The sequence below is a fragment of the Channa argus genome, chromosome 20 (genome assembly GCF_033026475.1).
Source record: "Channa argus isolate prfri chromosome 20, Channa argus male v1.0, whole genome shotgun sequence".
NCBI lineage: Eukaryota > Metazoa > Chordata > Actinopteri > Anabantiformes > Channidae > Channa > Channa argus.
In genome coordinates this window covers 12,567,977-12,591,766 of record NC_090216.1, presented here as the reverse complement: position 1 = coordinate 12,591,766, position 23,790 = coordinate 12,567,977, and the positions used below count along the sequence as shown (strand labels likewise).

The 23,790-nt window shown below is 42.0% G+C and overlaps 2 protein-coding genes across 10 annotated transcripts in view; both read left to right on the top strand.

Annotated features, from left to right (window-relative positions):
- The window catches only part of LOC137105626 (SH3 and multiple ankyrin repeat domains protein 1-like), a 41,003-nt gene extending 25,703 nt beyond the window's left edge, over positions 1–15,300 (top strand). For 4 of the 7 annotated variants that reach the window (XM_067488079.1, XM_067488080.1, XM_067488081.1 and 1 more), the window contains 12 exons: positions 4,095–4,177; positions 4,313–4,437; positions 5,745–5,880; positions 6,065–6,145; positions 6,499–6,507; positions 6,694–6,720; positions 6,806–6,862; positions 7,038–7,159; positions 7,708–7,834; positions 7,916–11,120; positions 11,221–12,117; positions 12,393–15,300. In XM_067488079.1, the coding sequence (XP_067344180.1) occupies positions 4,095–4,177; positions 4,313–4,437; positions 5,745–5,880; positions 6,065–6,145; positions 6,499–6,507; positions 6,694–6,720; positions 6,806–6,862; positions 7,038–7,159; positions 7,708–7,834; positions 7,916–11,120; positions 11,221–12,117; positions 12,393–12,438 (4,915 nt within the window). In that variant the 3' untranslated portion in view covers positions 12,439–15,300. The remainder of the gene's footprint in view (positions 1–4,094; positions 4,178–4,312; positions 4,438–5,744; positions 5,881–6,064; positions 6,146–6,498; positions 6,508–6,693; positions 6,721–6,805; positions 6,863–7,037; positions 7,160–7,707; positions 7,835–7,915; positions 11,121–11,220; positions 12,118–12,392) is intronic. The other 3 variants (XM_067488083.1, XM_067488086.1, XM_067488085.1) reach the window with 3 other exon arrangements.
- A 1,064-nt stretch (positions 15,301–16,364) lies between these two features.
- On the top strand, positions 16,365–23,178 carry LOC137106028 (protein kinase C and casein kinase substrate in neurons protein 1-like). Of its 3 annotated transcripts, none has more exons than XM_067489015.1 (10): positions 16,365–16,587; positions 18,016–18,086; positions 18,239–18,395; positions 18,621–18,856; positions 20,012–20,167; positions 20,537–20,712; positions 20,839–20,959; positions 21,234–21,301; positions 21,397–21,476; positions 22,334–23,178. In XM_067489015.1, the coding sequence occupies exons 2-10, from the start codon at positions 18,030–18,032 to the stop codon at positions 22,444–22,446; spliced, it is 1,164 nt and encodes a 387-aa protein (XP_067345116.1). In that variant the 5' UTR covers positions 16,365–16,587; positions 18,016–18,029; the 3' UTR covers positions 22,447–23,178. The 3 variants fall into 3 exon arrangements, with proteins under 3 accessions (XP_067345116.1, XP_067345117.1, XP_067345118.1); XM_067489016.1 differs by lacking the exon at positions 16,365–16,587 and adding an exon at positions 16,785–16,962; XM_067489017.1 differs by lacking the exon at positions 16,365–16,587 and having other exon boundaries at positions 17,996–18,086.
- The last annotated feature ends 612 nt before the right edge of the window (positions 23,179–23,790 follow it).

Here is a 23,790-nt window from a genome sequence, read left to right as displayed (position 1 = left end):
CTTTGCATGTACATACATCATCCTGCCGATGAGTCACGAGGAGGCTGAAACACCCAGCCTTACATCCCTGGGCTAGTGAGAAAGACTTGCCAGTCGCCACCCTGGGGTTTTACAGCCTCTTACAGATTGTCGCTGACATTATCCTTGTGCTGAGCAGCTCTCACTGTGATTCAAAAAAGATATTCACGTAATGCAGCTGCGCTTGTATTCTAAATGGAAATAGCAGCCTCTGGGGTTATATTATCTGTGTTAAGTTGGTTAAGCCTAATTGCAGTGCCGTGGTGAAGTGGTGCTCAATTAAGAGCAAGGTGATCCAGAGCATGCTCCCTTACTGCAGCTAGGCATTTGAGAGAATGTCAATTACAGTTTAAGAGATAGAGACAGGAAGAGTGTTTGTTAGTGTATATGGTAACGACAGCTCTGCTCTAGAGGAGAGGAGGGAGAGGGAGTAAAGTTGGCAAATGTGTGTGTATGTATGTGTGAGTAAATCCGGGGTGGGAATCAGCTGTTAGTATATCTGTGATACACCAGTCTGTGGATAAGCAGTGTCTCTATGTCTCTCGCTCTTTCTCTTTGTGCGTCGCCTTACATTTATACCCATCCCCCGCATCCCCACCCTGCAAATTCAAGTCTCCATCTCCCCTATTTTGCAACCAAACCCTCTTCCTGTCATCCACCAGAACACACACAAACACACACAGACACACACACACACAAACACACGCACACACATCATGTTGTGATAATCGCTGGTATTGTCTACCTCTCTTTCTTTCACATTGTCTTTCTCTTGTCTGAAGTATGTGGGGTGCAGACCAGCATGCTCTCTGTCTCTCTCTCTCTCATCTTCTCATTCCTCACCTCTCTCTCTCTCTCTCTCTCTCTCTCTCTCTTCCACTCTCGCGGCTCTCTTTGACTGAGCTCTCGCTGGTAGACCGAGAGGAGGAGGGAGGCGGGAGGAGGAGGAGGAGGAGGTGATGTAGAGCGCACGAGAGAGAGAGGAGGGGGGGACATGGCAATGGGGGGATGCGGAGAGAGAGATTTCTCTCTCTCCCTCTCTTCTTCGTGGCCGTCACTGGGCCCCAGAAACAGGAGCGTGTGGTTCATTTACAGGTAGCGGCTGTTTCCTCATTCATTGGCTGGCTATGGATGTGAGGAGAGGACAATGGAGAGAGGGGAGAGGTAGATGATGCTACTGAGAGGCCGTGCCTTTTCAAAGACAGACTAATAAGCTATGTATTCTGTGTGTCTCTGACTGTGCGTGCATGCATATGTTCGTGTGTCTTAAATTAGATTTTTCCCTGTGCATGTGAATATCTGTGGGACATGGCTATTGAATGGAGACTCTGCAGCATGTTTATTTCTGTGTCTTCCTCCCGTGTGTCTCTGAACACTGTGTGCGTGTGTTAGCGCGTGAAAGGGAGCACATATTGATGCATTTCAGTCAGACAGTGTGGGTGTATTTCATTCTCTTTGAGTCATGATTTCTTAAAGCAGATATTTTTCATTCACCAGGACTTCCTATCTATCCCTGTTCCTTTAAAATGCCATTTTCACATCCCATATTTTTATGTATTCCATTTAATGATATGTTATATTTTGACTGTACAGACGGATAAATGCAAATAAGTCAGTAAGTGGCAAGAGTGTGGTTGGCGGAGCTCTGATTTGAGATACCGGTCAGGTGTGTGTGTGTGTGTCTGTGTGTGTCTGTGTGTGTCTGCATGCGACTATATACACTGAATAAAATATATGTGGTTTCACATTATAAGTATATATAATGTATACATCAGAGTGCTTGATTGCTGTACACATATTTATGCATATGTAATGTTCATCCACTGCACTGTGTGTAATGTGTGTCCCTAACATCTGTCAGGTGCCTCACTTGTGGTGTGTGTGTATTTTCCTCACATAGTCAGTATATCTCCATGTACATTCAGCAGGTGAATGGTTAAAACACAGCCTTTTTCTCGGTAATTGTGGATAGAAGAGAGGATGACTCAGGGGGGTACATAATAACTCTGGTCTCTAGTAGGCTTACAGCTCCATTGCAGCCAGTTCAGCCAGAGTGTGTCCTAGCAGCCAACAGAGATTAATCAGTGGCGTTTGTGCTTTTTATGGCCTTAATTGGCCAGGCCATAGTGGTCAGTGTGGTGACACATGAGCTGAATTGCTTTATGTGTGTAACTCATTGTTATTCTCCAGGCCAGCAACACAACTTGTAGCTATCTCTAGGACAAAACTGGACGTATCCCCCACTTGTAGAAGTGGATGGATGAAGAGCCCAGTGGATCCGTCCACCCACTCCATGTTACTTTGATCCTCAGAGAGGATCAAAGAAAGCATGATGGAGGACAGGGTGAGAGAAAAAGGAATGAGGTGTGAGGAGCAGATGGCTGGAAGGCGGCTGTGCGTTGGCGAAACAGTAACATTGATGGAGAACACACAAGGGATGGACCTCAGTAGGGGAAACTAGTGATCGTCTGTTCAGTGCTAAAGTTACAGCTTGGTGTTGAAGTCTGGATCTTAAGGCTTGTAGGCCAACGCTCATGACTTCACTGTATCTAACTGATTCCACATCCAAATTTGGTTTATTACATCCTCTGTCAGACTCAGGGTCTGTACAGTAGGAGAAATATATATTATACTGTTATTGTTAGTTTTGGACCAGTATACGAGTGGGTGTAGGTTTGGTAGTGTAGTGGAGGCAGAATGAATGTGGAGTGATGGGGTCCTCTGCCAGACATGTAAAATAATGTATGCTGTCAAGACCTAAATTTTAAAATGCCAACATTTTTAAATAATATATTTTTTTTAAGTGCCCTGGCTGAAGACCTTATTCCCAGGCAGCTGCTTGTTTAGGTTTAGAATACATGTCGTTGAGGTTAGATTTAGGGCCATGGTTGTGTTTTGGGTCTTCTGACTTAAGCAAAGGAAGCTGAACGTGTGTGCATCGTGAGAGAAAGCCATGCCTCACATACAGTATGTGATACTTCTCAAGATGGTCCCAGTGTGAACGTGCTCACAATTCACAGAAATGTTTGATTAAAAGAGAGGCAGCCAAGAAAATTGTGTTCCCAGTGAGATGATATGACTGTACTCAGAGCAGTTTTGCAGTCTTGCATTGTTTTAGCAGTCCAGCTGTCACTCCAAATACATACGAATCTTCAACCAAGCTACTGGTCCTGTTATAGTAAATCAAATCAGCTTCGGCTTGAATTTAGTCGCGAAGCAAAAACTAACACAAAAAAGAGCTGCCACTGAAAAGAAATATCCAGAGATGAATTGACATTGTTAGAAAGTCAGGTCGAGAAATAAGTGGATGATATGAGATGTGGCTGTGTGTGGCAGAGTGAAGTCTATTTAACCAGTCTGATATTAGAGGAAAGGTTATAAAACAGCTTGGCCAAATGTCCCAGACATGATAATAGAAAAATGAAGGAGCTTCCTGGGCCAGCCGATACACCAACTGTTTCATAATAAGATTGCATCACAAATGTTCACGATTGCTGTTTCTGCCCTCCTGGGCTGTAGGCTGTGAGCTTTTTGTTAAGAGAGATTAGAGGCCTGTCTGACTTCTTCTTGTACATAATTTGAAGTGTCACGTATGACCAGTAGTCGTGCGCTGCAGCTGGTAAAGCAACATCCTTGCTAAAGCTGCCAGAGGCAGTGAAAGCTAATACAGCAATTTAGGTGTATTTGGAAGTTTCCATTATCAGTGAAATGTATATGCACATTTTTCTAATGTGCTTTTCCCCCCAGTCCAGTGCTCATCAACTCTAGCTGGATTAGTCCATAGCATAGAATGTCATCTCATACACACTTCCTCCCATTGTGACACTAACTGTATTCCTGCCATCCACCCTATTGTACAACATTCTCAAGCCAACCCATCTTTTGCTGCAGTGTGATTTCATAATGTGATGCAGTATAGCTCTTTTCCACATTCAAAAATGATTTATTTGCACAACATTAACACTTTGCTCTTGGTAAATAAGTCATATAGGTCTCCTCCTCTCCAACTCTCTCTCTTTTTCTCCATCTCTCTTCATTTTTCCTCTCTTTTCTGCTCCCCTTTTGCCCTCTCTAAGTGACTACATCATTAAGGAGAAGACAGTGCTCCTACAGAAGAAAGACAATGAAGGCTTTGGCTTTGTGCTTAGAGGAGCCAAAGGTGAGACTCTTTTCCAGGTATCACTCTTTATAAATCTATATACGTTCTATTTTCATAAACTCTCTTTCCCCTTCCTTCAAACCCATGTTCTTGTTATCTGTGTCCACACGTTTTTTTCTATCTTATCATCCTCAGCTCAGACTCCCATAGAGGAGTTCACTCCAACGCCAGCTTTCCCCGCGCTGCAATACCTGGAATCTGTCGATGAGGGGGGCGTGGCGTGGAGGGCGGGCCTGAGAATGGGGGATTTCCTAATCGAGGTAATTAGCTATTTATAACTAATTAAATGAGTGGGGGTACTATATAACCCATACAGCACAAACAGATGTTACCTTGATTAAATATTGTTTTGTCTCAGTTTGCCTAATTAAGATTTGTTAGTTTATTGAACAAGCTAGGTAGTTGTTAGACCTTAAAAAGCTTAATTTCAATATAAAACCTCAGTCTTGTTTAAATTAAGAAAAGTACCAAACTTTTGCAGCTAACATGATAAACTTGTGCTTATTGGAAACACACTGTTCCATAGTCAGTACAAAACCATCATGTCATGCTGTTACCAAGTGACTGTTAGTGTAATTTAACAATAATTAATCATCAATGTACAAAAAAGAACATTTGAGCTTTATGTCTACAACAACGCATGCTGAAAAGTCTACTAATATGCTAGTTCAGCTTTTTTTTTAACTTAAGTTCTAACAATAAAAGTTGAATTAGTTGGAAATTACAATGTATTTATTTATTTTATTTAAAGAATATCAGCTGATACCATAAAACACCTGAATGAGAATATACAGTGCAGAGATTGCAGAGTATCACTGTTTAAGTTTTGATTACCATTTGTACTTTTTCACTTGCATGTTAAATGTGATGCATTTTTAAAGTGTGAGTGTCTATATATATATATATATATATATATATATATATTCTTCTATATATATTCTGAGAAATATAGAAAACAAAGATGATGGACATAGCTCTGTACTGTATCTATATACTGTGTATTATCTGTGTTTAACATATTTTAGCCAGAGATGGCTACTGTACGAAGTGCTGGAAGCTCAGACAGCTACTTCTGGTCAACCTTCTGTGTTGCCTTGAAAAATTCAGTCTAAAATTGGTGATTGTCAAAGCTCTATTAAAGCTGACACATACAGCTAATTGGTATTCAACCTAATATGACTCACTTTTATAGCTGCCCAAGCCTTTGTAACTGTGATTTATGGCAGTTGCTGCCTGAATTGCTGGTGCACCCATCTATAAGACTGCACAAGTCTGTTTGTTTGAAGCAAAGTCTTAAATAAACAACATACATAGGAAAGCTGTGAAGGTGCACCAGTACCAGAGTGCTAGAATATTAGAATAGTAGTAGACTTTCACTAACTGTGTGTGTGTGTGTGTGTGTGTGTGTGTGTGTGTGTGTGTGTGTGTGTGTGTGTGTGTGTGTGTGTGTGTGTGTGTGTGTGTGTGTGTGTGTGTGTGTGTGTGTGTGTGTGTGTGCACCACATGCACCACATGCACCACATCAGCCTCTTCTGCCTTCAGTCCTCATTGTCTTTGTGTCTGCCAGGTGAATGGCCAGAATGTGGTGAAGGTTGGGCATCGGCAGGTGGTCAACATGATCCGACAGGGCGGCAACAGTCTCATGGTAAAAGTTGTGATGGTTGCTCGAAACCCAGAACTGGAAGACACTGCTCGGAAGAGAGGTACGATGGAAAATTCGTTTGTACTGTATGAAAATGCCATCCTGTGTTTATGATGTAACCACAAAGCTGATTATATGTTTACTTCACTTTAAAAGCCTGTTGCCGTATGGTTGTCATTGGTGACTGGATGTTTACATGCAAGTACTGAACATTAACTCTGCATTTGGCTGGCTTCCCTTGGCAGCCCCGCAGCAGACTAAAAGACTAACTCCTCCTGCCATTGCCCTGCGCTCCAAGTCAATGACATCAGAGCTGGAAGACATGGGTAAGATTATACAGGGGACAAAGGGTTGAATGCAAAGAATTGAAAATTGATTTAAATCCCCCAGTTTTCCTCTTTATTTTCTGGAGGCTTCTTTTAGGCAGGTTACAGCTTCGCTGCACAGTGATGGTATAGTACTACTACTCATGCAGAAAGCCAAGAATTTGTTTTTCATTTCCAATAGTTTGAGGAAGGAGTCTTTTGACAAATTTGCACTTTGAAATTACCTGATGAAAAAGACAAAAAAGGTTAAGAAATTTAAAGTCTCTAACATCTATAAAAATATATTTATCTGATGCTATCAGTTACCAACTGCTCTTTGTTTTTTCCTCCTTAACCAAATGTACTGGACACAGTGGACAAAGGTGGGAGAATCATGTGTGCTCTATTTATCATTTCTCTCTCCATCACCATCCCTCTTACCACATCAGCATTTACGCCATCACATATGTCTGAGTATGTATTCCATACTTTCATTTGCTTTATACACGTGACTACACTGCAGTTCTAGTCACATCTAATTTCTGTTTCCCGAATCATGCATGCTACAGCTGCCTCTCCGTGGAAAAAGAAAGCAGGTGAATATCAGTCTTTATCATAAGCCCCTGAGCTTTAATTAAAAGTCAGCTTGTTTGATGCACTTTTTTTCTCCTCCTTTGTCAGAGTATGAGTCCTCTCAGGGTCCTGATAAGAAGAGGACAGTGTATCAGATGGCACTAAGTAAGAAATCACTCTCACCACTATTGTAATACTGAAGGAGGATCTTTTTAAACCTTGCAAGTTGATGATTCTCAGTGAAAACCTGTTGTTCCCATTTCTTCGTTTACCTAACGCTCACTCTTACTACCTCTCTACTCTTTGTTTGTTTCCTGCACTTGCTCTGCCTTTGTTTTAGATAAACTGGATGAAATCTTGGCTGCTGCCCAGCACACTATTACATCAGACAACCAGGGTCAGAGAGGTCACGGGGGCAAGAGGGACCGGAGCAAGAGCATTGTTCTGAACGTCTCCAATGAGGTACTAGAGGGATTGGAAGGAAATGGTTGTAGTTATGGTCAATACATTAACTTAGACTCACTTTCTAAATAACGCTCATAGATAATGAACAGCTGTTCATTTCTCTCTGAGTCCTGCAATATATACAGCAGTTTCTCTACTGCTTTAGGATGCAGACATATCTAGCCATGGAAGTGACTAAAAACAAAAAAATACATAAATAAATCAATCTTATTTGTAAGTCAGTCTGGACTTTGGTATTTTTTTAGCACTATGTGTTCTCCTGTCCTCGCTGCACTTCAGAGAAAATGATTGACAATGAACCACCCACACCAAAACATTTTTTAACCATGAGTCAGGTTCTGTCCATTCATCCATGCTCTTTCGCCTGATGTGCTAATACTCAGGCTGACTGTTTTTTATGTAGTATGTGTATTTAAAGTCAGTATCAGCTTAACAGTCTGTATAAAGGGGTTCTCTCACTTTTTAAACTCTGAATTTTTTATTCTTCCTTTTTAAAATTCAGTTTTTCTTTTATTCTCGTCTTTTAAAACCTTCATAACCTGAAGCAACCCTATGAGCAGCAGTCATCTGTGAACATGGTTCAACCTGGACCAGGTTTTGGCTACAACCAAGCTCACTTTCAACCAGGCCACGGTCCTCAGCATGCAGTCATGATGCGTCAAAAATCTATTGGTAATGGCAGTTGTCATGGAAAGATTTCAGCCCGATTCATTTGTAAGTACCTGTTTGTAACCACCAATTTATTGTGCTCAGGTGTAACAGAAGAGGAAAGGCAGTACCTCCATCCACCTGCTATGAAGCTGGCTCGCAGCCTGTCAGTGCCAGGACCAGAAGAAATTCCTCCACCCCCTAACACATCTGCTCCAGATCCACCTTTATCTGCAGGCCCTCATCCTGTAAGAGGGACAGCTATGCCTCTATCACCTGTATCTCAAACCCATTTCCAGTTCCACTCCCAGCCAGGAAACCCTGCTCAAGCAGGCTGGGAGAGGGGAGTCCCTGGTGGGATGACCCAGCAGGTTATGGTACCCACCCTCCGAAGACAATCCGAAGGACTGTGTGTCAGAGAGCCAGAGGCACCCAGGAGAGGTGGTGGCAAGATGGGAGGTTTAAGGAGAGGCTACAGCAGTGCTACTCCACCAACAAGTGCTAAGCCTAAGGTGCAACAAGCAACACAGCAGCACCCACACATGGTCAACCCGCAGGGTGGAGGGGTTGGCAGGGGGGCAGCTAGAAGGGGCGGTCGCGGAGCTCTGATGAAGCAGTCAAAAGTGGAAGATGGCCTGCGACAGCACAGAGGAAAAGGGGGAACAGCAAAAGAGAAAAGCTCCATTCCCATCCCCACCATCATTGTTAAAGCGCCCTCCACCAGCAGCAGTGGTCGAAGCAGCCAGGGTAGCAGCATGGAAGCTGAGCCCTCCCAGGATCCCGAATCCCAAACTCCACCAGATGCCACCCCAGACAGCTTGGATGCTAGTCTGCCCTCACCACTTACCCCATCACCACCTCAGCCCCCTACATCCACTTCCCTGCCTTCATCAACTATTGCCCCTTCTGTCTCCTCACAGCAAAACCTGGAAAACCTGGAACACACTTCAACATTTGGTACGTCTTTTGGGGGTGGAGGGGCGCGGAGGGAAAGAGAACGTTTTCGAGACATGAGAAGAAAGAGTGCTTCTTTCTTCCTTTCATCTGAGGAGGACATCCAAGGAGAAGCAGGAGGAGGAGCAGAAGAGGGTGGAGGATCAATAGGGGCAAGATTTCAGCCTTTACAGAGTTCTCAAATGGAAGTACCCACACCTCGACTTCGGCCCTCTAAGTCTATAGATGAGGGCATGTTTTCTGGAGACAATTACATTAACTATTCCAGCAGCATGCCACCAGCTTTTGGCCTGCCAGAGTATTCCTCACCTGTCCTCAGTCAGGATGGACAGCCTAAGTCTGCTCCCTCTATGTATGGTGCACAGCCGGCGACTACATTCATCCATCCACTCACAGGAAAAGTCTTGGACCCCTCGTCCCCCCTCGGACTGGCATTAGCTGCAAGAGAGAGGGCCCTGAAGGATGATCGCAAGACGCGACGAGAGGACAGACACTTCGGTCGACAGCTGTCTACAGTGGGAGCCTTCCCTACGCCTGTTCAGACCCCAACTCCTTCCCTATTTGCAACTCCTACACAATCAGCATACACTTCCCCAGTCTCTCTCCACCTAAGCTCCCCGACCGCAACCACCTCACCTGCCTCTCTGAGTCGACCGCAGTCACCAAGGATATTACGTTTGGGAGGAGGTGGGGAGAGGATGGAAAGAGAGAAAGAGGGAGGACCCAGGGAAGGTCTCAGAGTCCGCTTTTCAGAGGACAGAACCAGTCATTATTCACCCCAGTATTATCCACAGAGCCCCAGGGAGAAAGACAGAGAAAAGGAGGTGTATGACATCCGACCTGCTCAGTCTATCCAGCCTCCCCCACCTCCATCTCAACCTGCACCACGCAGACCTTCTTTTCTACAGATGGAAAGTACTGCAAATACCAGCTACATCCCTCAGTATACTGTTCCCACAGCCCCAGTACAGACACATGAAGCTATAGGAGAACAAAGAGCAGGGGCAGGAAGTCTAGGACTAATGGTGCTTCCTCCCCCAGCTCCATCAGTTGATGCAGATGACGAATTTGTCTTTGTAGATCCCTTGCCCCCTCCTTTACAGTTTGCCAATGGCAAGAATGAGAGAGTCCAGGAGTTTCCTCAACAGCATCAGCACCCAAGTCAACGCTCTGCTGCTGTTGTTCCACCTCCTCCACCACCTCTTCCATCTCCCAAACCCTCAAATGCCCCCCAACCCTCTCCACAGGGTGGTGACTCTGCTGCCTCCAGCCTTACCTCCTATGACAGTGAGGTGGCTAACCTTACGCAGTCAGCTCTTTCTCCATCCTATCCTTCCCCACAGATATTTCCCCCTTCCTCCACCACCAACACCACCTCTGCCTCTACTCTGCCTCCCACATCACTATACAGACCGCAGCCCATGTCTCATTCTCATCCCTATTACAGCACCTCTAATGACCCCTCAGTAGGTGGTCAGCCTCCAGCCCAGGACAGGGGTACAGCTGCCCTCACCACTACCATGACCTATGCTACCACTACCATGACAGCCACTGCTGCTGCTGCCACCACCACAATTTCACCAGCATCCTCTGAATACAGCATGACCATGGCTGGCCCCAAGGCTGGCCTCAGCTCAGGGGGCAAAGTTGCTGACCCCACACATAACACTACTGTTATACCGAAGAGCGGAGACTGGCAAGATGCAGTGGTGGATTCTGGGATTGAGGAGCTGGACAGTCACAGCAGTAGTGACCACCATTTAGAAATGCTGGGACTGAGTGGGTTGAGAGGAGAGAGAGGAGGGGTCGGTGGAGAGGGAGAGAAAGGCAGTGAACATCAGGATTCTAGCACAACCTACTCAGGTGGGCAAACATATGAGGTGCACAGCACCAAACTGGCAAACCCTGTGTTTCCAAAGATGACTCATTACAAAGAGGGAGGAGGGAGGGTCCTGCCTGTAGCATTACGTAGGCAGAACAGCACCAACCCTGCTCCCTTGCAGTTACAGAGACAAAGCAACCCAGAAGATATTAGGTTAGATGGAGATCCTGCAGATGAAAGGAAGCTCAGGCAGAGTCGATCCAAAATGGAGGATGGCTTTAGCTCTGCCCTTGCTGCCTGCTTAGAGAGGCCTATGGATACTCGGTCAGTGGGCTGGGGTGATGCGGAGGAGCTTGAGCAAGAAGGAGGATTCCACAGAGCTGCTATGGTTTTAGAGGCCCGTAGGCTGCACTCACCTCTCTCAGGGGTGAAGGCTAGCATCATTAATGAACTAAGCTCCAAGCTGCAACAGATGAGTAGTATGAAGAGCATGGATGACTGGGGACACAGTCCCAAGTCACCCACCATGCATAGGTTGGTTTGATGTAATTTAAATGACAGGATACAAATTTGCTTATTTTCACCAAAGTTTGTTGGTATCAAAGTTCACAGATTCGTTTTATGTGTCTTTTAGGTATTCAGCGGATTTCACTGATGCATTTCACAGCCCCCCTACTGGCCGCTCCACCTCACCTTTACCCACTTCCTCTCCGCAGCATTGTCAGATCTTAACACCAAACCTTTCAGCCACCCCTTCTGTCTCACCTTCCCCTCAAGTACCCGTGCAGCGCAACTGGACCCGTTCCCCTTCTCCACAGATGCCTTCCTCCCCAATTCACTCACACACTCCCCATTCCCCAACTTACCACCCATACCCATCATCTCCAAAGCACCGTTCTAAATTGCGTAGGCAGACCTTTGATTTCCAGTGCAGCCCGACTAAGGAGATGTGGTCTTCAGTCTCCCGGCGGCGTGCTCCAAGCCCACTTATATACAACACCGAACAACCGAACCCCACCCCTCCCAGACCCTCTTCTCTCCCCATCCTTCCGACTACACCTGTTTACAATAACCCCTTTGACTTCCCTGGGCCCCTTACTCCTCCTTCACCAGACATCCCTCTAGGAGACCCCTACAGGTCTTCAACACCTCCATTGTTCTCTCCATCTGGTGTACAAAGTCCAAACCCTCTACTTGCCTCTCACTCTATCTCCCCCACCCATTTTCTCTCTGGGGCCTCCTCTCCCATGCATTTGCCCCCCAGCCCTTCATGTATCAACTATCCCCATCTCACCCCTCCTCCACCAGCCAAACCCTTTGCTGTCAAGCCCCTGCCCTATTGGACCAAGTATGATGTGGCAGACTGGCTGGCTTACCTAAATTTGGGTGAGCACAGAGAGCGTTTTATAGACAATGAGATTGACGGATCACATCTGCCTTCACTCACAAAGGATGACTTCTTAGACCTAGGAGTGACACGTGTCGGACACCGAATGAACATCGAGAGGGCTCTGAAGAAACTCACTGACAGGTGAGGGAGGACTAATAGACTCTGGAACACACATAGGCAATGGGGTCAGAAGGTCAAAAATGAGGCAGGGGATCATGAAGGAAAGTGTCTCATTCCCTCCATACAAGTTAGCTCGATCACCTTTTTCTTTAATAGAGTATTATGATTTAATTAGTTATTCCATCTTCCCTCCATCCCTTTCTCTTTATTACTCGTTTTATCAACCACATTTAGTTTGCTCCATCTTTCCTTTCCATTCATTATTATTCTTTGATTTGCCCTCCTTCTCTCTCCAGGCGGCTTTCTCCTTTGCATGTCACTACTCCCCGAGACACAGACTGAGAGAGTGATGGGGTATTTCAGAGATGAGAGAAAGGGAGAAAAACAAATTGACAAAGATGAACAATAACAGAAGACGTGCAAGAGAAGAACAGCGGACATCATAAGGTTGTGTTGAACTAAGACTAAGTGCTGGAACTTGGGAAGTGTCATTTTTGCTGCACATGTAGAAGTTGTTATGAAGTTTGTGGAATTACAACTGTTCAAAAATGGGTCTGAAGAATTAAGGATAAAAATTTAAAATGACAATCTTCATCTAATAATATATGTTACACCTGATGGACAGGCATTTAATTAAAACACCATTTTGTGCTATAAAACACAAACACATATACACACACTCATACTGTCACACAGATGGATTCTCACTCCATCTGCGGCTGAGCAGCACTGAGATTCAAGTTTGAGTTCAAGAAGAAGTCGCTGTTTAAAGGGTTTAAAATGTTTCTGATTGTGGCTGAGTCAGAACATCTGTTGAGAACTGAAATGTAAGAACCACAACCTAACATCAGTTTAGTAGCGTTAAGCAGATCAGAGTAGTAAATGGCTGAAAGCACTAGAGCCAGAGTCAGAATAAGAGGGTTTTGTTTGTAAATGATGACAGAAGATAACCTTATTCCAATATAGTATTCTTTTTATATATTTGCCATATTCCCTCAAAGGATGCCCCATAAGCTTTGTATGTATGTACTTTGCGAGCACTAAATATATCTTACATGTTAAACAGGATTCACTATAGAGCCATTTGTTTTGTACTAAGTGCTGATCGCAATCATCCATTTCAGACTGGTCAGGGTATTTATATTTGTTGAATTTGTGAATACTGAGGACATAAAAATATTGAGAAAATATTGTTGTGAAATGATCTTTAAATTTTCTCCTGATTATTCTCTAGAAGGGAGAGGAAATATTGGAGACAGACTGAAAAGACTTTGCAGGTCATTTTCAACTGCAAATGATCTTTTCTTACACTGTACTGGTGTTTATGGCCATAGCACAGGTCATAGAATGGATCCATCCTCTTTGATGCTATAATGTTAACCGCGCTCTCTCTCACAGCAGGTGCAGTGATCAAAAAGGGCTTTTTACTGCTTCTCTGTCTGCCTGACTTCCTCAACCTTGAGTCTGTGTGTCTGATTTTCTGCGTGTGCGTTTGTCAGCCTGCGTTGGTGGCCAAATGCTTTCCCTGACCGACACCTTTCTCTTTGTAATGCCTTTTCCAAAACGTATTTATAATGGTCAGAAAACATTTTTTTCCCTCACCAGTTGACAATCCTAGTGTTTCCCTTTTCTACACATAAACCCTTAAAAAAAAAAAAAACACTCTGATCAACTTTTATTTTATTTGTTTTTCTTTTTTGAGAGATAAAGTAAATACTGTATATGTTACATAGAGGTGAACATGAAATGACCAGTTTAGCCATTACCTGCAGTGAATTCAACTGTACGGCAAACACACATCATTTATAGATCTGTATGTAACAACAATGATGGCAAGGATAACACATAGTATAATAAAGATAATATTATTAAGAATTAAGAATCTCTGTCTTCCAATAGCGTGGACAAATTCTTTTAAGCTTTGTTTTGTTTACGTTTCATTTGGGGTTTTCTGTAAATGCTTTCTATACTGCTCCCCTGTGGTGACGCCAGTGAAGCTGACACACACTTTAGTTGATGCATACTGTATTTTTTCTATGTGAGTAGAAATTATGACTCTGTATTTTCATGCTGAGTTGCCTCAATGCTATGTCATGATGGATGCTATTCTGAGAAATAAAAAAGACTGAGCAGTAGTGTAGAAAGCATTACATACAATAATTTTAATGAGTATTTTAGGTATAGTGAAATGCATTATGAATATGACTACACACAGTATGAGCATAAGTATGCAGAGATAAAAGGTATATATATATATATATATATATATATATATATATAAATATACTGTGTATATATATATATAAAGTTTTATTTAAAATAAAATACAGTATATATGGATAAACAATATAATATAGGTACAACTAAGGTGTTGAAATAAATGCTAAAATAAACTCTGGCCCTGTTGTGATTCCTTTCCCTCTGGATTTCCTCTTCTGACAGATTCACATAATGATACAATTTAAAGTGCCGTGTTTTGAATTGAGTCATTTGGCAGCAGCTCGTCTCGGCCCTGTTATAGTTGAACACAACATTGTTTTCAGGTCCAGGATTATTTTCCCATCAGGCTTGATGAGCTAATAGGACAAAAGAGTGCAGCTCACAGGGAGGGAGAAGATGAGATGGTTTAATTCAAAGCAAGCAGTGGCTGCATTTATGTAGCAAACTGAAGGCCACCTCTAAGACTTACAATACAATAAAAAAACAACATGGCTGGATACAAAAAAAAGATTGTTTCCTTGCAGGCTATTTTAACGCTCACAGTAGAAAAGTTAAATATAATGCTGTTGCCGGGGCAAATTACAAATGTCTGGGCTTATTTTCTAAAAACCTTCCCACTGTACATGTAGCTTTAATTAGAATATGTCAAATGTCTTTATTCTAGTTTTATTTATGCGACTATTTCTTTGGTAGAAACTACACCATCAGGTATCCTAAAAATTGCTGAGGCACTCTGAGCTACTGGAGCATTTAAAGTGCACCTTGGTATATCTACTGCCAGTTTCCTTATTTCTACGGGAGTAATGTAAACCATTTTTTTTAAGATGGGCCCACATTTATGAATTAAATGGTCATTGTAGGGAGTGCTCCCTCCAGTAGGGATTAGATCTTCTGACAGCTACTGTATTAGCCTTCTGTATCCTCACCAAAAAATCTGCATTTAAATTTTTTTGCTCATTTAATTTGTTTGTAATTTGTCACTTACCTGTATTTCTAGTTGAAGCTGGTATGTATGTTGTAATATGCATAAAAGCGATTACTCTGGAAACCGATGTTCCTCTTGAAATTTTAAACCGTCATTTTCCAATGCTATGAGCACCACAAATAAAACTCCAAATACAAATCTAAAAACTTGGCCATGTGAAACAGAAACTATCTGCATGACTTGCCACCGTAAGTAATATGTGAGTCAATGCATGTTTTTGTAAATTGGGTGAATTGACCCTTAAATGTCAACTGCTACTAACAGAACAACTAATAGCCACCCCAGGGACATATTGTAACCCTCAGCATGTTGCCTTAGTTCAGTATAGCTTACACAATAGGGAGCTGTGAAGTAACGTATAGCTACGAATAGTTAAGGACAAGTGACAGGTATTAATTGTTGAGTCTAAGCGACCCAATGAATAAAGAAAAATCATATAAATAATTTTAAAAGAACAGTAAAAGCATTTTTTTTTATTTAAAGTCAAGGTTTTTACCCATTTATATAAAAAGGCAACTCATGTTGATATTAAGTTTGAGCAGCCACAGTGGAAAAACAGCATCATGTGTTTGATTGGTTCTGAATGTGGTCTTCAAAACACTGAGGCTCCAGATGAGCTGTTAAAAATTGGCGGATGTTAGAAATATGTAATTATGTGCAGCAGATATTTGGAGAGGAATGAGAAATGTAATCTACATGCAGACGGCAGCAGATAACCTGCAAAGTCTGGATGGCACTAGTGTTCTCCATTAACACCTGGCTAACTTCCAAAAGAGTATAGAATATGTCAACAGTATGTGGGTGTACATGCTGCCTGTAGTACTCTCTTAAAGGCTCCTCTCTCTAGGCCTGACTAGAAAGAGCATGGCAGGCCACAAAGAAGCACAGGTCTGATGTTGACATTCTTGGGAGCCCGCACCAATCTCTTCTCTAACACACAGTCACTAATAAACTCACATGACTCTCTGCCACACTGACATGATTCTGTGACCAGCGAAAGCTCAAAATCTAAGTTCAGCATCTCATTAGCACCATATTGAGAGAGGCCGAGGGAGGGACGGTGCAGGGAGAGAGAAGGAGGGGGATTCTTCCAGCTGTTTTTATAATAACAGAGTGGAGAGAAAGTGAGAGGGTGATTGTCAAAGAGGGGTAGGAGAACTAAACTGCCCGAGGAGGAACGCAGTGAGTTAAAGAAGCAAAGAATGGGGTTAAAGTAAGGAAACAGAAGAGAAAGTATGACTGTGAACTAAAATATCACAACTGACAGCGGGAGAAGACCAAGAAAGGTATGTTTCCTTCTCTTGTTGGTTTGTCCCAATGCCAATTAGTGGCAGTGAGTGATTCCCATGCAAATGCTCTCATTTGTTTACCTTTTCCCCTTCTGCTTGCTTGCATTGTCTCTGCATCTCACGCCCACTTTTATATCAACAACATGTCTGTGTGAGTGTGTCTGTGTGTGTGTGTGTGTGTGTGTGTAACTAAGTGCTAAGGGAAAAGTGGGTCAGTGAGAGAGGAGAGACAGAGAGAAGCATGTGTTAGAGGAGGAGAGGCACACTGGGAGAGGGGGAGACGGACAGAGAAATGGAGAGAAATCCTCAGCAGCCCTTGAACTACAGTAACAAGTGGTCACTTGAGTAATCACTGGTGATTCAGAGAGAAATGTAAGTGCTGGTTCCTCACAGGCATGACTGCTCTGCTACCACTTTTTGCTTCTCTTTTGGCTTGTGGATGGAGTGTTTTTACATTAAAATACTTTGACATGAATGCTGCTGGGTGATAAATTCCGAGGACGAGCAGCAGAGTCCTGTTTCACAACTCTTCTTTTCCTCCGTGTGGACAAGAACAGAATCAGGACAAAGGCTTTTCTAGCATGTTTCCACTTGCAGCAGCTCATTGCAAATGACAATAAGACATGGTCTGTCATTATGAAAACAGGGGAAGATAGTCAAAGATGAGTCTGACTCTCCATCATGCTCAGTCTTGTGATGAGGTGTGGTTAGTCACTTACATATTACTCAACCAGCAATGTGTCAACCCAGACAGAAATAGGCCTGAATGTGTCCTTTACATGTTTATGCATGTAACTCCCTTCCTTTGTTGACTCCCCACATGTGCTTTGTTTTAAATGTTATGCTAAAATGTTTAATGATTTAAAATCTGTGATTCCTCTTTGTTTGCCAGATCAGAGATGTTCCCCTGTTGCGTTCTTGAATTGAATGAATGGCGAGAGCCGGTTAGATCTAATAGGCCTTGTATTAGTCAGAGCAAAGGGAAAGATGACCTTTCTCTGCTGTTTATTTTGGGAAGGCAACAGGAAGAATGCCGGAGCAGCTGTTCTATTCCTGCTGGCAGATCCCACCCCTGTGAATTCCAGTCTGCCACTGCAACGACACTCCCCTTACTCACAGAGGGGCTTAGATGTTTCTAAGCACTGTATAGTGCTCAATAGTTGTTATGGCAATAACACAACACATAGTTTCTGCCAACAACAATTTTCTATCAGACTTGCCTGCCTTGGAGAGGGAGCAGCTGTATTTATGAGGAAATCCGCCTGCTGTATGCTGCATATTACAGCGTGAACACGTCCGACCTGTTGCGTGATACACTGATATGCCTGCCAATAAAAACTGTCTTTCCTTGCCTCTTAGGCATCTTAACCAGTCTGACAACTGTCCTGTATCACACAAACATCTCTCTTTTGCTTTGTGAGACAGACACTTTCCTAATAATGGCGAGCCTCCCTAAAGAGTCCCCTGAGGATGCCAAGAAGCAGAGCTTCTGGATGGTGAGGATTATATTTGTGACCAAATCTAGGACCAAACCCATAGGAATATTTTGCTAATCCAAATCAGTACTTGTATGTATGTGAACTTGCAACTCATCTTGTGTTTTATTGTTGTACTGCAAGTCTGTTATCGTTTCCTCTTCTCCTCCCAGCCTAGAAATTATGTACACACAGTGCGCAGAACTGAACAGTCTTTCCAGGCCTGCAATGACATTGTGGCCTGTTTCATGGAGAGAGCAAAGGTAGAAAAACAGTACGCCCAGCAGCTCAGCCAGTGGAGCAGCAAGTGGAAGTCTATAGTGGATTCACGTAAGTATAAGAACCTGCATGATGGAAAGAGAACATGGATTTCCAGGCCTTTTTCATAATCTCAGCTCTCATCAAGTTAAAATTACCTCATAATTACTTGAACTTAATCCATCTGTGATCGTTTGAAACATTTCCCAGGTCATTATTTCTTTATTTGTTCCATGACTCACCTATAAACTCTGGGTTGTTCTATTCTTCAGACTTGTGTTTTGTTTGGTTCCCCAGGGCCCCTTTATGGCTCCCTACTGAAGGCGTGGCAGTGTTTCTTTACCTCCACTGAGCGTTTGTCCGCCCTCCACTCCTCCATCTCTCAGTCACTCATCACAGAGGAAGGGGAACGGGTGAAGAACTGGCAGAAGGACACTTTTCCGAAGAAAATCTTCTGTGGGTTCAAGGAGAGCCACGACAACAACAGAAGTTTTTCACGTGCACAGAAACCCTGGTCCAAAAAGCTGATTAAGGTCTAGAAAACATATATATTTTATAACTATGGGTCTGCATGTACTTGTAATGATGGTCATGGCAGTTAAATGTTAAGATTAATAGTTGTGCACACTATTGGAGTGTGGGCACAGAGATGGGAGCATCTCTCAATGCTTCCTTTTTGGGGTTTTTTTTGTCTGTTTGTGGTTGTTCATCGTAATTTAGAGATTCTGGCTCATGGTCCTTGTAGGCCCGTTCAGTAAATCCATCCATTTGCACAGCAAAGATACCACAGCCAGCAGCTTGATACCTTTGCTTAGCATAAAGACTGGAAACATGGAAACAACCTGGCTCTGTCCAAAAGCAGCACAGGTTGCAAAAGGTGCTTTCCAAACAAGCAGCTTCTCCAGAACTACACACCTTAAAGGGCTTATTTATAGTTTATGTAAGTCAGTCTGTCAGCCTACAGTCAGTATGCATTTCCATATTTCTGTGTTTATTTTTGATAAGTTTGCAGACTTTCGCAATATCCAAGATGTGTTATTACGGTTTTTGCTTCAGTCAAACTGGCAGTAAGTTGTCATCTTTCAACCCTGACACGACCTAAAACACTAACAAGACCCAGCGATAAATTAACACATGGTTGTAATAAAGATGACATCGCCTTTACACCCAAAAGGCTTACACTCAACATGTCTGTCTGCACAAACATCTACATGTGTAAAGAAGGTGATGTTTTTACAGCTAGTTATGGTCCAAAGAATTTCTTCACTGCAGGAAGGTAAGATTACAGGCTGTAGGCTGTAGCTTCATATTAACCAGAACAGCATTAGAGTGGCATCAATCTTGTCCCCTAAATTCCAAGAATAACAATAAATTAATTTAATGAAATAAATAATTCTTCAACTAATCCATACATTTTTCATAACAAAAACAAACTAGTGTAAATTCCAAGTAATGGTGTAATGAGTTGAGTGCCCAATTTTTTGGGAATAGAGAAAAACAACTCTGCAGAAAGCCACTGCATATTAAACAAGAATAAAAATCTATAAAAAAATTATTAAATGGTGAGCATAAAGACTGTTTCCACAATGTATGGTAAGCTAAGCATCTATTGGCAGTGCCTATATAGATATAGTCAGTTTTCCATTAAGTAAATGTTTTTTGTTTGTGTGTCACTGTGTATTCTACAGCTGGAGAAGGCCCGCGTTGTCTATCATAAGTGTTGTCTGACTGAGCAAACAGCTCTTGACAAAGAGAAACAAGCAAATGAAAACTCTGAGATGAGTCCGGAGAAAAAGCAAAAGATCACAGAGGCCCGAGAGAAGGCCACAGAGGAGAAAGAAAAGGTGAGGGCAGATGTTGATACACCACCAAGTCATTTGTGCCAGTGTGATGGATAAGAACTTAATTTGCAGCACATCTGCAAATTCCTGAGTCACAACATGCAATGGAGTTAAACATGTTGCATTCCAAGAAATCCCTGCAGCAGTAGACTATCCACTTCATACACAAGCCCCAGTATTACAGTTCTCTTCCAAGCCTTTCCCTTTTATGGACATGTGTTATTGTTACCCTGCTCAGTGTTTATGGAGACCAGCATGGGAACAGTGAATATCACCAAATCATTTACACATTTTCTAACATCTATTAAAGAAACACAGTACACACCTTTTTTTCGGAGGGATAGTATTTTTACCATAAAACTGTTATTACAGGCTAAAGAGCACTATGAGAAAGTGCTGGAGGATGTGACATCTTACACACCTCGGTACATGGAGGAGATGGAAGCCATATTTGAACAGTCGCAGGGGGAGGAGAGGAAAAGGATTAGCTTTCTGAAGCAGGCTTTCCTCTCTATCCACAGGCATTTGGACATCACCAACAATGAGAGGTGAGCAGCCAAAGCATCACTCTGTGCTTGTAAGGTGTTTGTATGTGTGTGTGTGTGTGTGTGTGTGTGTGGATGGAGAGGTTAGGTTTTCTGTGTCTTGATTGTTGCTTTCCTTCCCTGTGTCAGTGTGAAGGCAGTGTACAGTGAACTCCACACCACGCTGATGTCCATCGATGAGCAGGATGATCTGAAGTGGTGGAAGAACAACCGAGGTCCTGGCATGCCCACTGACTGGCCAAGGATTGAGGTATGTAACAAAGGACCACTCAGATCCACAGAGGAAAAAACTACATGCACTCTCAAGAATATTAAATGAAAATAAAATAAACAAAGCAATTATATATTAATAATGAGTTTTGCAGAACAAATATGAGGTTTTCTCACATTATATTAAATGGAAGTGAGAACACCTTAAACTCCTATTGTCATTGATCTTGATCTTGCACTGCATGAATTAAAGCTGTTTTACTTGACCAACATATCGATATATTTGAAATGCAAACTTTTATCTTTTCCATCAGGAATGGGTCCCACCAGTAAAAAGGCTAAAGAGAAAGAAGAGAGATCAAAAAAGAAAAGAGAGCCGACCGTAGGTATCCAATGTAGTGCTTTTCATATGAAGTAACTAAATATATTGAGAAGAAGTAACCGTGACTGCTTCAACATCTGTGTCTTTTCTGTCAGTGTCATGATTGGTGGGGTGAAGGTACGAGCTCTGTACGACTACAAGGGGGAGGAGGAGGATGAGCTGTCCTTTAAAGCAGGTGACATAAAGCTTGATGTTGACGGTGCTTAAATACATTGTGTATTTTCAGTTATTGTTAAAGCCACAGGCAGCATTGTATTTAAAATCACAACAGCTATATCAGTGTGATTCCAGGTGGGAAGACTGAAATGCATCCCATCCCTCTGAAATAATGACAGACAGGCTGGTACAAGTACTGGTACTGTAAGAGTGCTATAATGTGTAGGATGATGTAAATTTTAATAATAGTTATGTAATTTCTTCATCATCAGTGAGACAAATAAAACCTGTAGTGTATTTATAGTGTTGAATTAGGAACCATATTTGGGCAACTGGGTGACGCTGGGAGCCGTTGCAACATCACAAATGTATTTTCAAATTGTTGTCCAAGTCACAAAGTTTCTGAATCATAACTCATACACAAATGACAAATTTAAAAGAAAATGCACTTTCTTTAAAGCCAACATCTAGTTGCCTTAAAAGAAAGCCTGCTTAAGTCACTAAGCACGGTGGTGGAGTGTTTAGCACTGCTACCTCACAGCTACAAGGTCCCTGGTTTGTACCCCAGCCAGCTGTGGCCTGTCTCTGTGGAGTTTGCGTGTTCTCCCCATGGATGCTGGTGTTTACTCTGAGTAATCCACTTAATGTAATTAGATGGACTGGTGACCTATCCACCAAAAAACAAGATCTGGATCCAGATCTGTACAGAGAGTGTTTGGTTGTAAGCTTTTTAATTTTAACTTAAAGTAAAGAAAAAAAATCACTATAGAAGTTTTAAGCCAAAAACTTTTAAATTGCTGTAAATATCAATATGTTGTATCACAGATGCAAAGCACTTTTATTTTTTAGTGATTATGACTCTTATTATTTATTTAGGTGAAGTGTTGCTGAAGGTCGAGGAGGAGGACGACCAGGGTTGGTGCCGAGGAGTACTGAGTTCGGGGACGGAGGGCTTCTATCCGGCCAATTATGTTGAAGTTGTTGAGTGACGTCAAATATTATGCCATGAACTTATTCTCACAAAGTGTTTAATTCTTCTAAAAATAACAAGTGTTATCATTTAATGTCTAAGATGTTGTCACACTGAGTTTGTGTCAGATATAATGTTTCCAGCCATGTTCGAATGTAAAAGCTTCAGGACTTAATATTCTAATGTATGTTGTTTTGAGTACTTCTGTGATATGAAGGAACTCATCAAAGACTAGAATGCGCTGTTTGTGCAAAAACTGTATGTGGCAATTTATTTGGTACAACCTAGCTAAAACTAAAGCAATAAATCCTACTTTCACATTAAAAGTTGTAGTTTGCGCTGCTATTCAAATAGACATATGTTATGTTATTATACTAAGTGGTGTTTTGGATATTCTGCCACACTGATATAAATGAGGTGGATAAAAATTATAGAAACACCTAGTTGGTGTATCTAATAAACTGCCAAATTATTGTATGTATGGGAAGGTGTGTGTATTTGCATGCATGTGTGCATGTTAAGTTCAAACAGATGAATTGGAGAGGAGATTTATACAACAAAGTCTGAGTCATTAAGTCACCATGATGAGGACAGGTATTAATGATACATGAGGTTTACCCAGGCACAGGTTTACAAATATGTGTGCACACAAGGTTATTGTTTACTTAATATATTAGACATTATGTAGGAGCACACAGGAGTTACATTGACTGAGGGAATGGGTTTTTAAAATAAAAGTGTATTTGTTTGAGATTAATCTTGTTGATCTTTTTGTTTGTTTTTTATTATTATTATTTGTTGTTATCTCTAGTATAAACAACTTTCAATCAAAATTTTAAATTTGTAAAATAATAACCTTTTCCTCAGGCTGAACAGCAATTTACTTTTTATGTTAATAAGCAAATGTTAACCTGCTAATGCCGCTAATACTGAGCCGAGTATAGTAAACATTATACAGGCTTAACGTCACCATGTCAGTATTGTCACAATGTGCATGTTATGTTGGCAGCTGACATTAGCATTTAAAGTGTAGCCCCATAGGTGCCAGCCTGGGTTTACCTACAGAAAACTAGAAGCAAAAACATGCATAATTCTCATCACCAGGTTTAAAATATGATATTCAATGATAAATATTTTCCATACTGTATAAGGATAATGTAATTCATTGCACTTATAGATAAATACTGTATAAATACACGAATCAACACCTGCTAATATAAAAACAAACAAATATCCTTTGAAAGAATTTTACATGATAGTAAAATATGTTCCTTTATTTTGAAAATTATTATCTACATTGACTGTTAACATTTTATTGCCTTGTTTCTCAGCTTTGGTTCATCCTACATTTTTATTTACATTC

What these genes read in the sequence shown, in the direction of transcription:
- LOC137106028 (XM_067489015.1), top strand. Translation starts at nt 18,030, where the DNA reads ATGGCGAGCCTCCCTAAAGAGTCCCCTGAGGATGCCAAGAAGCAGAGC. An exon ending in CCACAGAGGAGAAAGAAAAG is followed by an intron (nt 20,168 to 20,536) that starts GTGAGGGCAGAT and finishes CTGTTATTACAG; the next exon opens with GCTAAAGAGCACTATGAGAA. An exon ending in AAAAGAAAAGAGAGCCGACC is followed by an intron (nt 21,302 to 21,396) that starts GTAGGTATCCAA and finishes CTTTTCTGTCAG; the next exon opens with TGTCATGATTGGTGGGGTGA.